The sequence below is a fragment of the Pristis pectinata genome, chromosome 13 (assembly GCF_009764475.1).
Source record: "Pristis pectinata isolate sPriPec2 chromosome 13, sPriPec2.1.pri, whole genome shotgun sequence".
NCBI lineage: Eukaryota > Metazoa > Chordata > Chondrichthyes > Rhinopristiformes > Pristidae > Pristis > Pristis pectinata.
Genome location: NC_067417.1, coordinates 42579515 through 42594462, shown reverse-complemented (window position 1 = coordinate 42594462; position 14948 = coordinate 42579515). Strand labels below are relative to the sequence as shown.

General features: G+C 42.5%; 1 protein-coding gene across 2 annotated transcripts in view; it reads right to left on the bottom strand.

Moving 5' to 3' along the window:
- The window catches only part of phaf1 (phagosome assembly factor 1), a 70905-nt gene extending 56312 nt beyond the window's left edge, over positions 1-14593 (bottom strand). Inside the window, exons 1-3 of one of the 2 annotated variants that reach the window (XM_052028588.1) lie at positions 14027-14593; positions 6598-6680; positions 1194-1277 (exon numbers count right to left, since the gene is read on the bottom strand). In XM_052028588.1, the coding sequence (XP_051884548.1) occupies positions 1194-1277; positions 6598-6680; positions 14027-14090 (231 nt within the window). In that variant the 5' untranslated portion in view covers positions 14091-14593. The remainder of the gene's footprint in view (positions 1-1193; positions 1278-6597; positions 6681-14026) is intronic. The other variant, XM_052028589.1, reaches the window with a different exon arrangement.
- Between the last annotated feature and the right edge of the window lie 355 nt (positions 14594-14948).

Here is a 14948-nt window from a genome sequence, read left to right as displayed (position 1 = left end):
AATTCCTATACTTAACAGCACAAGATAGAGAGCAGTCCAGATAATACTACCCTGATCTCCTACTACTTAAACTAACTTGCTAACTCTTGAAACATTGACTATAGGGTTACACCCATTTTCATTCCTATTTAGCAGGATAATATTTGAGGCAAACTCAATAGAGCAATGGGGATGAACCAGCGACCTATGATCTTTCAAATGGCTGGCATTGACAAAATAAGCCATATGGCTTCTCTTGTATAATTCTGTTTGGGTCATTGGGAATGATTACATAGCCCTGTAATTTCTAAAATGAAAAATTTCTAGCTACAGACTTAGTGTGATCAGTGGCTTCTGACAAAGTTTAAAAGCTTCAGTTTAACTGGTTAAAGTGCTAGTCCAACACAAAGTGAAACTCAGTTTACCTAAATTTCCTTTTCAACATTGTACCTTTTGAGAGGGGAAAGATTTTCAGATGCTTACAACATCTAGCAATGAGGGAGCAATCATTAGAAGACTGCACTAGGAAATGTTAATACTCATGCAATTCAAAAAGTGAGAAACTGGAAATTAATGAGCACTTGGAATCACAGTAAAAACTTAGTTTTCGGTTTCAGCATTATAACAAAATAGCAACAATGATTATTAACAAAATACTGAACATACTATGCAACTTTAATGTAGTGTGTGTTGGCACTATTAGGGATAAGGGAGTAGGATGTACGCTGTTTAGCAATGCAGCAAAATTTGCTCTTTTTTCCAATTACTACACTACATCTATAAACCTATTACAGTCTTATTACAGTATTACAGTCAGGTATTACAGTCAGGTAACGGAAATTGCCTATCTAAATGCCACATTGTAATTAGATAGGCAATTTCCATTATATCCTGTCAGTGGTCCTGTAACAGTTACAAATTTCAGCTCTCTGCAGAAAAGGTCTCATGCTTTAATCAACTCTGCTTTTCAAATTACCAGAAATTTTACTATTTTCGATACCTTACATTTATAAAGATAGGCTTTAAAACAATAAATTCCATTCACATATTTGGATCCTATTATTTCCTAAACCCCAATCTTTACTTCTCAAATGCTGTGCCATGGGAGATTGATTTGCTTAGTAAATACAACTGTCACATCAAAATTCCCAATGCTTCATGATAGAATTAACTTTTAAAGTATATAGGGGAAACAAGGCTGAAGCCTCACTGACCTTTAGTCTCTGATTATAAGCGTCGAAAAGTAGTTTGATTCCGTCCTGAGTCAGATTAAGGATGAGGTCATGGCTGAGCGGTGACTGGAAAAAGAAGAGACACCCTGTTAAATGACAGTGAAAACACTCTGTATACCATTCATGGTACAAGATGTAAAGAGCTGCTATTTATACAACCGTATGGAATGGATTGCTAAGGAATGATTTTCATGTAAAGAAAACATTTCACAGGACAAATCTATTGACCTATTTGCTTTACTGCAAGTCATCAACAATTACTGTTATACTCAGCCTTGGGATGTGAGGCATTTGCGACGTTGCATTTACATCCCATGTCAACAGAGGAAAGCTGGGCCTTTTCCTTGAATTATCATAGTCCTTACACGTGGTGCTCCCTTGGTGATGTTGGGAAGGGATTTCCAGGACAATGATAAAAAAAAACGGGGTGGGGGGTGATTTAGAAACCACAGTTCCAACGTTCCCCCTCCATGACAGCCTGCTGTCGTCTTTTGTGGTGGTGGAGGTCACAGAAAGGAAGGGTCTATTGGTTATAACACAACCCAGATGTTGTAGAGCATAGTAAGAATCGTACACACTGCCACCGCAATGTGAGTGTGCAAGCAATGGAATAAATGAGCGTTAAGCCCAAAGACAGAAAATCTTAGATGTTGAGCATCGAGTCGAGCTAGTGCTGCACTCATGCAGGCGAATGGAAAGTATTCCACAACAGCCTGACTCAAGCCTTGCAGAAGCGGAGAGGCTCATGAATGTTTGGAAGAGGTGCTCATTAAACGCACACAGCTTCTACCCTGCTCTTGTCAATGTTAGTATAGGTGGTTTAGTTAAGTTTCTAGAAGGATAGTCGCAAAGTGATGACTTCACAATGGAGGTGTTTCTGAATGTCGTTTCCTCGTTCAAAATGGTCAATAAGAAATAATACTAATGGGTGGGGGGGGGGAAGAGGGCAGGGGGAGAACAAGGTAGCAAATTGGATTGAAAATTGATGACAATTGAATCAATTGAATCAGCTGGAGGGAATCGGGACAAATTTCTCTGGGTGTCTGGAAGCAAGGCCAATAGTTTAACAAAGGATTCACTACTGGGGTCACTCAACTTCAATGTGTATGATTTGATTATAGGTGCATACATTTGCTGACAATACAAAGTCCTGAAGCTAATCGGGAAATTCTGTGAAAAGTTTAGAAAGGAATACTGGGACGTTGGAATGAACAAAGTGGCAAATAGAACAAGGACGTTAGATTTATTGATATTTTCTGTTTAGAACATTGAGTCATCCTCCATATTGTCAGGTAGATGCCAGTGTCACAACTGTACCAGAATAGCTTTACTTCAGGAATAAGTTACTCTGGTGTACAGGTCTTTAACACTCCCATCTAGGTGTTGTCAGGGCTCAAAGCCCTGGCAGCGCCTTCACAGAATGCAGTTTCTTTATGCAAACAGTTGAATCAAATGGGCATTTAACATTACTAACAGACAATCCAGCATCACGGAATTCAGTGGAGTTATAAACAGGTGACTTTCACCTGATCTCAATTCCTGCAGTCATTCAACAACTTTTAATTGCTAAATTACTTTGCAATTTTCATAGACTCTTACCACGGTATAATGCAATTGGTGACAAGTGCTTTAATATGCAATTTTTCTTCATTTGAGAGTCCAATTAGAGACTTCATTCATTGCTAGTATTACAGAACATTCTTCTCTATGAAAACAATAGTGAGGGGTCTGGAGTTCATTGCCTGAAATGGTGGTGGAGCTGCTTGTTGACCAGTATGGACATGATGGGTCAAATAGTGCACGTGCTGCAAATTTCTGAGATATTTGGACTGAAACCTGCCATCCCTGCACGCAATACACAAAGTTGAAAACCAAAGAAATCAACAAGACTCAGCATCTTAGCTCAGAAGCAGCAACCAACTTTAACACCATTACTATATATCAAATCCAGGAGCCAGAAGTACAACATGCTCACTGATCCAATAGAAATTCAGGAGAAACTTTGTTAACAGAAATGTGGAACTTGCTAGCACAGGTGTAATTGAGGGATGGCACAAATGCATTTGAAGGGAAATTATCTAATTACATGAAAGAAAAAGAGTATGGAGACATAAGAGACTGCAGATGCTGGAATCTGGAGCAAAACACAAACTGCTGGAGGAACTCAACAGGTCAGGCAGCATCTGTAGAGGGAAAAGGACAGTTGACATTTTGGGTCGAGACCCTTCATCTGGACTCAGCAGTTCCTCCAGCAGTTTGTTTTGTTTTACAAGGAGAAAAGTAGGGAGGGTTAAACTTAAAGGGTTAGATGAAGAGGGGTGAAAGGAGAAATACAATGCAAGATACAAATTGCACTCACGTGTATAATCAACCCACAATGGTAAAGGTATCATCTTTACTACAAAAACAACCACAGTTTAAATAATGCAACTAAATACCAAAGTGCTTCACAAGAGTATTAAAGAAAATGTACCAGTTAGCCAACCAGAGTTAGTGAGCAAGGAGTTAAGTTTTCAAGAGCAATGTCATAAGGAGCTGGAGCTGGCTTGGTTGCGAGGTTTAGGGGTTGAGAATTTGCAAGATGAAAAACATGTATGTTTAATAGACCAGATTTGAATGAGTACAGAGATCTTAGACTCAGAGATAAACAATACAGAAATAGGCCCTTCAGCCCAACAAATCTTTGCTGACCATCAAGCATTCATTTTCACCAAACCTACTCTAATCTACTTTTTTTTAAAATTCTCTGTACATTCCCTCAAATTCCCCCCACCTGGATTCTACCACCGATTTACAGCAGCTAATTTAGGATGCGGGAAGAAACCAGAACACCCAGGGGAAACCCACATGGTCACAGGAGAACATGCAAACTCCACACAAGCAACACCAGAGGTCAGCATTAGTAGAGCTAGAGCTGAGAGGCAACAGCTCTGATTGCTGCGCACTGTGCCGTCCCATCTTGGAAGACTGTGGGGCTAATGGCTAGAGGCAGAAAGAGGTAAAGCCATGGAGGGAACTGGAATCAAGGATAAGAATTTTATGATAAAAGCACAGCCTGACTGGTGAATGTGAATAGGGGCGATGGGAACATAGTGCCCATCAGGATGCAGATGATTACGTCTTTGATGATGAAAAGAGTTTATGGGCAGCTGGTTGATGTCGAATTGTTGTGTCCCCTTCCTCCACCTCCACCTCAAATGTAGAAGTTATCACCCCTGCAGGCTCTCACCCTCACCTTTCTTTGTAAGCTACAACATTCCCACAACTCTAGTACTGGCATCACATGTGCTGCACTCCTTTTAAATCAGTTGTGCCTTCAGCTATCTTGGGCTCCGAGATCTGGAGTACTCTCTCAGATGTTTCTCCTGTAAAACTATCACCATACAACTTAAGTACCCTGCTCATCATCATTGGTTTGGTTATGATTTTTGTTAAGAGCTTGAGGTTGCCTTTCTGTGTGAAATGAGCAATGTAATTGCATTTACCTGTTGCAATATCAATCTACTGGTTCTCTCCTGTAATCATCCACCATCTGACGGAGGATCAGATAGTACTCAAAGTGAGGGTTTGGCACAGGGCTGTATAATATTTTAAATAAATACAGAAAAGACTTGGCAGGTTGGAAAGAGAAACAGGATTAACATTTCAGATGGAAACACCTTCATATGATGGGATGGATATCTTGGTTTAATGAAGGATCTTCAACCTGAAACATTAACATGGACTCTTTCCACAGATGCTGCATTTCAGCATTTCCGTTGTTTTCTATTTTATTTCAAATTTCCAGCATCTGCAGTATTTTTTGATGGTCAATAACTGTATAATATGTTTTGTATTTAGTGGTCCTTTCAAAGATATCCTTTCAATCCATTTCCTTTTACAAGAACCTTCTGGGTCTATTTGTGAACATGTATCAGCAAATTCATGTATCAGCATTTCTCCTGCCAAGTCTCAGTAATTTTTTTCAATTATTTACTTTGAAGTTGGATGACATAAATTATTTTTAAAATTTTAAGATCATTTCTAAACTATACGATGATGATATTTTTAAAAAAATTTACAAGGCTGTTTTCAACACAAGTGCAGTTGTCTAGGGGTGACTGGGTTCAGTTGTCACATTCCCATCCAGTCAACACAAAACAACAGAAAATAGGGAAGTGATGATTTTTCATTTGAATGACACTTAATAGATGGGAAAAGCTGAACAGAAAAAAAATTGTTAGAGATAGCAATCCACTCAACTCAGAGATTTTAGAAGTAGAGATCTTGCTCAGAAGGGTGTTTTGAAATAACAAACTACTTTGTCAAGCAACTGATCAAACAAGTCCAAACTTTAGACAAGTATAACTGAAGATCTAATGGGCAGTTAGCCAGCAAATTAAACATTTTCTAATCTGAATCTCGTGGAGACGAGTTAGCAAAACAAGCAATGACTCAGTTTCCTTGTGTTTAGTGGTTAAACACAAATCCTGAAATAATAATAAATATCAATATTTACAATACAAAATGCAGTTTTTTTTTAACCCCTCTTCTGATAAACAATTCCATTCACAGAGTATTTTGGAAGCTACTAAATCCTTCTAACCTCAGATAGAAGCCAGGCAGCTTTATTAAAGTTTCCTTTTATCGCCTAATTCATTCCAATATGATTTCTAAGTTGGGAAACTACATTGCTCCCATAGCATTCACTGATCATTTCCAAAAAACACAAGTCTGGCAGTTCGTCCCATTAAATGGCTGGACCTGTGCCCATCAAAATAACCCACAAGGTGGGTGGCACGGTAGCGTAGCGGTTAGCGCGATGCTATTACAGCGCCAGTGATCGGGGTTCAATTCCCGTCGCTGTGTGTAAGGAGTTTGTACATTCTCCCGTGTCTGCGTGGGTTTCCTCCAGGTGCTCCGGTTTCCTCCCACATTCCAAAGACGTACGGGTAGGTTAACTTGGGTTTAAAAAATGGGCGGTGTGGACTCGTTGGGCCAGAAGGGCCTGTTACCATGCTGTAAAATAAATTTAAAAAAATACAGCTATTTACAGGAACATCACCACAGCCATGTTAGAATGGGAGGGGCATAAACAACAAACTTCAATTGTGAGATCAAGTGCAATAAAGAATTAATTACATGGGCCCACATCTCACAAAAGGTGTCCAGCCATCTGATAGACAGTGTGTACTGATATTCCAGGGCAATCAAAGCATGTACATGCGGTCAAAAGAACCTGGCCAGAGAATCAGGCAAATATTCAATTATCAGGTTAAATGCTGCATGACTGCTTTTGTTTCCCTCAGCTTATAGTGCACCCTGAACTGAACCTTAAAACAGTACAAAAACTGACAGCAAGTAAATGCGACTCTCGTGGCACATACAAAGGACTAGCCTCACTCACCTGCTCGCTGTAGAGAACCTGTACGTTTTTGATGATGCGACAGTGCTTTTGGAGAATAGCAACACCCTGAGCCAATGGCATTCCTGAAACAGACATACAACGTGAAAGAATTAGTATTTAACTTGGTCTGTATATTTAGACACTTAGAATGTAAGTCAATTTTTTGGTACATATGCGTTGCTAACAAGGCAAATGATAATTAATCATCCTGAAATGGCCTTGAGAGATGGTGGTGGGCTATCTTCTTGAACCACTAGGGTCCTCCTAGTGAACATATGCCTATAATGCTGTTGGGTGTGGAGTTCTGAAATTCAAACCCAATGACAATGAAGGAATAGGGTAATTTATCCAAGCCAAGACAGTGTGCCACTTGGAAGGGACCTGGAGGTGTGGTGCTCCTATAGGCCTGCTGGTCTTGTTCTTGGAACTGGAGTTTATAGGTTTGGAAGGAGCTACTGGAGTCGACTATTAATGTGTTTTCAGTGTAAACATAGCTTCTAATTAGGAGCTGATCTGATTGGAAACTAAACCCTGTATTCCCACTGAACTGTATCAATCTTACATTCACTTCTTTACCGAGTATCTATGACTGTATTAAAAATATTTTAAGCGTCGGCATCCATAGCCCTTTGAGGAAGAGAGTTCCAAAGACTCATCAGGCAGTAAGTCCACACCCAATCTCTGGCATAGAGAACATTTGTGGCTGGCCCTATTGAACTTTTGTTGACAACCCATGGGATGATGATGATGATAGAGACAGCAATGGCAAAAACATGGGGAGATGGTGAGAACTCTTGTTGGTGGTGCCACTAATCACCCTGAAATGTGGCCTTGGTTGTGCTCCATGCAACTATTGTGCAATAATCAGTGAACATCCTCACTTCCGATCTCATGATGGAAGGAAGGGCGTTGAAGATGGTGTGCCCTGGATACCCCTTTATGGACTCCTGCTGTAATGTCTTGAGATTAGAATGATTGAAGACCAACACCCAAAACCATCTTCCTTTGGACAATATGCAACTCCAACCTTTGAACCCCTTAATACAGACTGACTTTAGTTTTGCCAGGGCTTTTCAAAGCCATAGTTGTTCAAATATTGCCCTGAAGTCACACTTGCATCATCACTGCAGTTCAGCTCTTTGGTCCATGCTCGGACCAAGGCTGTGATAAGGCCTGGAGCCCAGAAGTCCTGCAAAACTGGTGAACACAACAATGTCAAGCACACCTTCCATGACTTTACTGATGACTGACAGTAAACCAATTGGGTGATAATTAACTGATTTGGATTTGCCCTGTTTTTTGTGGACATGACCTACTTGGGCAATTTGGGTAGATACCAATGTTGTAACTATACTAAAAGAGTTTGGATATAGGCACAACTTGTTCTGAAGTAGAGGTCTTCTTCACTTCTTTAGAACAAGTCATGCCTTTATCCAAGGAGATTTTCTGGCATCCAGCTTTTGCTATATATTTATGAATAGCACAGTGACACAGTTAGTAGAGCTGCTGCCTTTTAGCTCCAGTGACCCAGTTTCACTCTTGACCTCCGATACTGTCTGCGTGGAGTTTGCATATTCTCTGTGACCGTGTGTATTTCCTCTCGGTATTCCAGTTTTCTCCCACATCCCAAAAATGTATGGGTTGGTAGGTTAATTGTCAACTGTAAATTGTCCCTGGTATGTCGGTGATTGGTAAAATCTGGGCTGGGGACGGGGCGGGGGAATGTTGATGGGAATTTGGGGAAAATAAGATAGGTTGGCGGGGGGCAAAATTAGTGCAGATAAGTGCTCGATGGACTAAAGGGCCTGTTTCCATGCTGCAAGTTTCTCTGTGTCCTCAGCGGTTCCTTGATATTACAAGAAGTGAACTGAATTGACTGAAGGCAGCTAAATACCAGTTACTTGAAAAACTTTCTAAACTATGCTGAAATATTGTTCAGCCAAAAGAGACCAAGATCAGTGGGTAGGGGAAAAATAAAATGAATAAAATTTAATAAAATAAAATCACTGCAAACCATACACATTTTTTAAGCAAACAGTATGTACAGGAGTGTTGGTGTGATTAACAAGCTCTACAGGATGAAATTTAGAATCCACATTATATAAAGGGGTGAATAAAATAAGTACATGAAGGAAAATATTTAAAGAACTAGAAATTAAACAACTTGGCCCAAATTAGTACAAGTGGTTATAAGACTCGGAACACTGATGCTGGAAAATTTCAACATTCAGAGCATTTCTGAAAGCAGCTTATTCACTTGCTCATATTTAAAATCCTTTAAGGTTGGTTTTAATCAAATTATGCCATTTATTGAAAACATATCACAGTATAAAGAGCACTCATCAATTTCTGGATGAGAAAATCATTACCTTAGTCTGTACATCATCAGTGTTGAAGGATGGTTCACTTTCTCACTGCTTGCACGCTGTTTCAGTATTGAGCATTTTCAGGCTACATACTGAACAGTTGGATGAAGGCTAAAGCTTCCTAAACCACGCCCAATAATATTTCTAACCCCACAGTTCCGAACAGCACTTGCTGTTGCAGCAGCAAAATATGAACAAGACTACTAATTTATTGCCAATGTGCAATGTGTCATGGACTTGCTCTCAAAGCACTAGGTCAATGTAGCACATGACTTTGCGCTGGTGGCATGGAGAGAGAACACTCAAATCATTCGTCTGAAAACTATTCCAGGTCCCACAGATGAAAGGACTGTTTGCAAACAAACTACATTCCTAAACACCTGAGTTCTTAAACCATTCTCCAACCCAATTACTTGCCACCCTTTTCTGTGATGCATTTGCACAGGAAATGGCAAACATCCAGTTTCTTGAACACATACTCATTGCAAATCTGTCAACGAATGTATTCAACCTATAGCAGCAGTGCAACCTGTTTTGACTCATCATCCACACTAGGGGCTGCTGAATTACAACCAGCTGTAATTTTCCCATTCCGAGCATGGGGTATTAAGCCATCTATCATTGCCTTATTTCAGAAAGGATACACCTTAGCACAGCTGGAAAATCAATTATACTTTCTGTGGTAGCCAATAATGATTGTAAAATGAGAGGAAAAAAATTGCAGCAGCAAAGGCTAGCATTTCCCGAAATTTAACTTCAAGACTTCGCTCATACACATTTAGTTACAATACACTATGAATTACTATACTCTTAAACACTGTAACTATCATTTGCACATCCATTACAATTTGGATTATAATGATTCCAATTTTTCTCATTAACCCATTAATAAAAAAAATCAATTGAAAACTGAACTTCATTTGCCACAGAATTTCTCCCAAGCCTCACAACTGCCATACAAATTGGATTATAATGGCAAAGGAAAACTGGCCCCAAGAAAGAATTGAAGCTCTGCTGCTCAGGGGAATACACTGCATTAACAAATCTTCTATTGAAAACGTTTGGTCCCATTCTCCTTATGAATATTGTTTTAGAAAGTGTGGATCCTTAAACCATCTCATTAGTCACTCCAGCACATCATCTCCAAATACTCAAAAACAGTTCAAAGCTGGAGGGATTCATGAACAGAATTGAAACAAAACTTTGCTCCACCCACAATACCTTGCTGAATATACTATGATTTATCATCAAATACAAGCACACCACAGCGGAAAAGAAAGGGTAGTCAAAAGTTGAACTTTTTCTTAAAGAAGTTATTCTTTAAGAAGGGTTTAAGAGTCAATGCCATACAGCATGGAAACAGGTCTTTCGGCCCAACTCATCCATGCCAATCAAGTTGCTTACCTGAGCTAGTCTCATTTGCCTGCATTTGGTCCATATCCCTCTAAACCTTTCCTGTCCATGTATCTGTCCAGATGACTTTTAAATGTTGCAAATGCACCCACCTCTACAGCATGAAACTACAGCTAGTTTCATATGCAGGCCATTTCCAGGTGCAAGACTTGTACACCTGTACATATGAACAAGCTCCCATAATGTTAATAAATTCAAAAGTCCAACGTATGTACATACATTCATTCCTACCAACAGAACTAGTTTCTTTTCTCTCTCCACTTTCAGTAATTATTCTTTATCATCAGCATTTTGCTTTTGATGTCATTTATTACAATAGTGTGTAAGTATGATCATCAGGTTAAGTGATTTTTGTGCACTTTCTGACTTCCTGACAAAAATCAACTTATGGACATCTGAAAAAAACAGAACTCGTTCGTTACCCAGGAATGGTCTGCACCCACCACCCTCTATGTGGAAAAACTTGCTTCTCAGACCTCCTATCAATCTTTTCCCTCTAGTTATAGACTCCCCTACCCTGAGAAAAAACTGTGGCCATTCATCTTATCTACATCCCTCGCTGTTTTATACACCTCTGTAAGGTCACACCTCAGCCTCCTGTGCCCCAGGGGAAAAAAACCCCAATCTAACCAGTCTCTTCATATATATCCCTCCAGTCCTGGTAGCATCACTGTGAATCTTTCCTGCACCCTTTCCAGCTTAATGACATCCTTCCTATAGCTGAGGTTTTCCAGATGCACTAATGAAACCTATTTGGGCAAGAATCTATATTTGATCAGATAGTTCGTCACAAAGTCACAAGACCCCAACGAGATAAGTTAAAAATTTAATTTAAATTTATAAAGCAAAGTTTTCATCAGCAAAAAGCCAAAATAGTTTACTAGAACAAGGAAATAACAGATATGTATCAATGTAAGGCACAACACAGTCCCAGCCAGCTTGCTTAAGAGCTGACTGGGAGGAAGTATGTATGTGGCACTTTTTTCATCGCAAGACCATACATCATTAATGTAGCAAAATGTCTCAAGACTTCACCAGAACAATACCAAACAAAATACATCACGCCACATATTACAAGATGAGAATGAGTGACCAAAATTTTGGCTTTTTTGAAGCATCCTAAAAGAGAGATTTAAGGAGAGGATTTCAGAGTTTATACCCTACACAGCTGAAGATACATTGCCAAAAGTGGAACAATAATAACTGGAGGTGTGCCAGGACTTGTGGACAGATACTTAAACAGGAGCAAGATATTCAGCACACTGAGCCTGTTCTGCCATTCAGTGAGAACATAGCTGAATCTGTAGTAAGCCATACCAAGTCAAGTTTATTATCATGTGCACAAGTACAGCAAGTTACATGTACAATGAAAAATTTAGAGGCACACAGACACAGAGACAGACAAGTCCATGGTGTTCCTGAGGTCAGGTTAGCATTGTGCAGGCTGGTTTAAGGACATGATGGTTGTAGGAAAGTAGCTGTTCCTGAACCTGGTAGTATGGGACCTCAGGCTTCTGTACCTCTTGCCTGACAGTAGCAGCAAGAAGAGGGCATGACCGGGATGGTGGAGATCCTTGATGATAGGTGCTGTCTTCAAGAGGCAGCACCTCCTTTCGATGCTGTCAATGGTGGTGAGGACTGCCTGTGATGGACTGGGCCATGTCCACTGCTCTGTGCAGCCTCATGTTCCTCTGCGCTCATCTACTTAACCAAAAGCTTTGATTCAGGTATCAGTAACAAAAATAAATCATTCTTAGATTTAAAATTAATAGTTGACTTAAAATCTGCTCACCCCCTGCATGGAGGTGTGTACATTAACTCCACTCCTGAAAGGTAAATTAGCCTCCTTAGCTTTGACCAGCACAGTGACCTTGGACACATTTCCAAGCTTAATCTGGAAATTCTCTGGGCGGAAAAATGCACTGGAGGACAATGGAGAATAATTTAAAAGTACTGCAACAAGTACTATCTACAAACATACACAAATTCTCTGTGTCTTATTAAATTCTCTTATGCACCACAAATTCTTAACAAAAGAGTCCACTTGACAGAGGTCACTGCTGTTTTCAATACCACAAACAATTGTGCAAAACATCTGAATTTCAGTTTCCTCAGATGTCCCATTACAAATTTTTTTGAAAAGCAAATATTTATGATGAGAAATTGGCCACCAGGTTATTCAAAGAAAAATATGACCATACAGATACCTCATTAGAAGCGAATTACACCAAACCCTGAAGCTATGACATCAGCACAACAGGAGTGACTCAAGATAATCCTAGCACAATTACAGGATATAGTATAGTCAACTAACAATGATTAATTGTTGATAATTACCAGAAACCCTCCTAAAGTGACAGGATTTACACCAAATCCACCAACATGTTATGCATAGCTATCTTGGGAAAAGAATGAGAAACAATACTTTGTTTGAAGGAAGAATGCAAAACAACCATGGTTGCCCACAGACCAAGAAGTGCCTCATACAATATAACCTCTTTCCCAAGTAGACTCAATTTCTGTTACTATTACCAGAAAAACAACTACTTCTTTTGTCTCTTTTTAATTGGAAAAATACTTCCAGGCTCCAAATACCCCTCCATTCCACATCCCCAGCACATCAACATTTGGTAGCAGAGATTCTAGGGCAGATGATCAAAGGCTCAAGTAAAGAGCTACATTTTAAGGAATATGTTGAAAGGTGTACAGACAAAGGAGAGAATTTCTGCTCCATTTGCAACCAATCCTCCTCCTCCCGCCACGATCCTGCCACTGTATCATCTGCCACAGGACACCCCCACTGCACATCAGGGTTGTCCCCTGTAACCACTTCATCCCACATCAAGGCACCACATGACTCCCAATCCCATTTACCCCTCGACAGCACACCCCCTCCCCTCCCAATGCACTCTACTACATCCTCAGAATATCTGACCCCCAATTTGGCTGTTCTCACCTCAACTCACTCAACCCCCATTACCTCTCATTGTGATCACCTCCATTCCCTCCCCACAACAGCACCTTCTAAAGTACATCTAACCACATTCCCACTCCCTGCTGTGCCCTCCCCATGACATGTCCATCTCCTCCAATGCACATTTAACCCCCATTCCCCAATACCCCTCCATTCCACATCCCCAGCACATCCCAGTTCTTTCTCCCGCTTATCCCCAGCTCTGACTCATTGTGCCCACACTGTAACACACTTTGTCCTTTATCCTCACACAGCATTCCCCACTCCATTTACCCCAGTGAGGTGTGCATCATTCCCACTCCCTCGAGCCATCCCTTTGCCCCCTCATGCCCTCTGCTACCAGACACCACAATCCCATTCCCCACACCACGTCCTCCCCTCCTTGGCAACCAAACCTGCATTCCTGGCTTGCTCCTACATCCCCCAGCCATACCCCATCCCCATTGAACAGCCCACCCACTATCCCCCTCACCACTGCATTCACCCCCCCCCCCGCGTTACATCAGGACGACACCCCTACCATTCAGTTCTCAGCAACAATATCAAACCCCGCTCCTTTCCAAAACGTTTCTCCAACCAGCTTATTTCTCCATTAACGTCGCCGATACAGTTACTTTCTCTGTGCAAAAAATACCTTCCGGACAAAAAAAGAGAGGTTAACCTGGCTTGAATTTACCTAAAGCGAATTCCCATCGTTCGTTCCCCAGAGACCGCTCGGGCACCACTTCCAGATCCAGCATTGGCCCGGCTGCGGGAGAGGAGGCGGGCGGATCCGGCCGAGCCGCCTGCTGCAGGCTGCGGGGGGTGGGGGTGAGCGGGGGGCGGTGGGCCGCGGGGTCCCGGCCGGAGCGCTGCTGCCCCCGGGTATGAGTGGTGGGGGTGCCGATCCGTGCCCGGGTGGAAGGAGCCCGGGGGGTGGGACGGGACGGACGACCACCGTGTGCGGGCTCTGAGGGGGTGAGAAGGCGCGGCTGTGTGTGGAGGGCGAGGGTCCGGGGCGGGGGGGGGGGGGGGGGGGGAGCTGGATCTCAGCGCCGAACAATAACAGCCACCGCTGCCATCACCATCAGCTGATTATACAACACCACTTCCGTCCCAACCGCTTCCGGGTTGCGCGGCTTCCCCCCCCCCCCCCCCCCCCACGTCCACGTCCACGTCCACGACCACGTTTGCGGGGGGGGGGAGGGATGGGGACGGTGCGGCGGACGGCGGCGGCGATCACCCTCCCTCCGGGCGCCGCGGGAACGCGCGTCACCCACCCTCCCGCCCAGACAGGCGGGCGCGCAACCCCCTCCCGCGTCACGTGGTCGGCCGGGCCCGGAGCGCGCGCGGTGCCCTGGTCACGTGGCCGGTTGGAGGGCTTTGGGGGTTGTAGGAGGTGGTCCCGAAGTGTTTGGGGGGTGGGGAAAGGAGGTGGTCCCGAGGGGGTGGGGGGGGAAAGGAGGTGGTCCCGAGGGGGTGGGGGGGGAAAGGAGGTGGTCCCGAGGGGGAGGGGGAGGGGGAGGAGGTGGTCCCGAGGTGTTGGGGGAGGGGGGAGGAGGTGGTCCCGAGGTGTTGGGGGAGGGGGGAGGAGGTGGTCCCGAGGTGTTGGGGGAGGG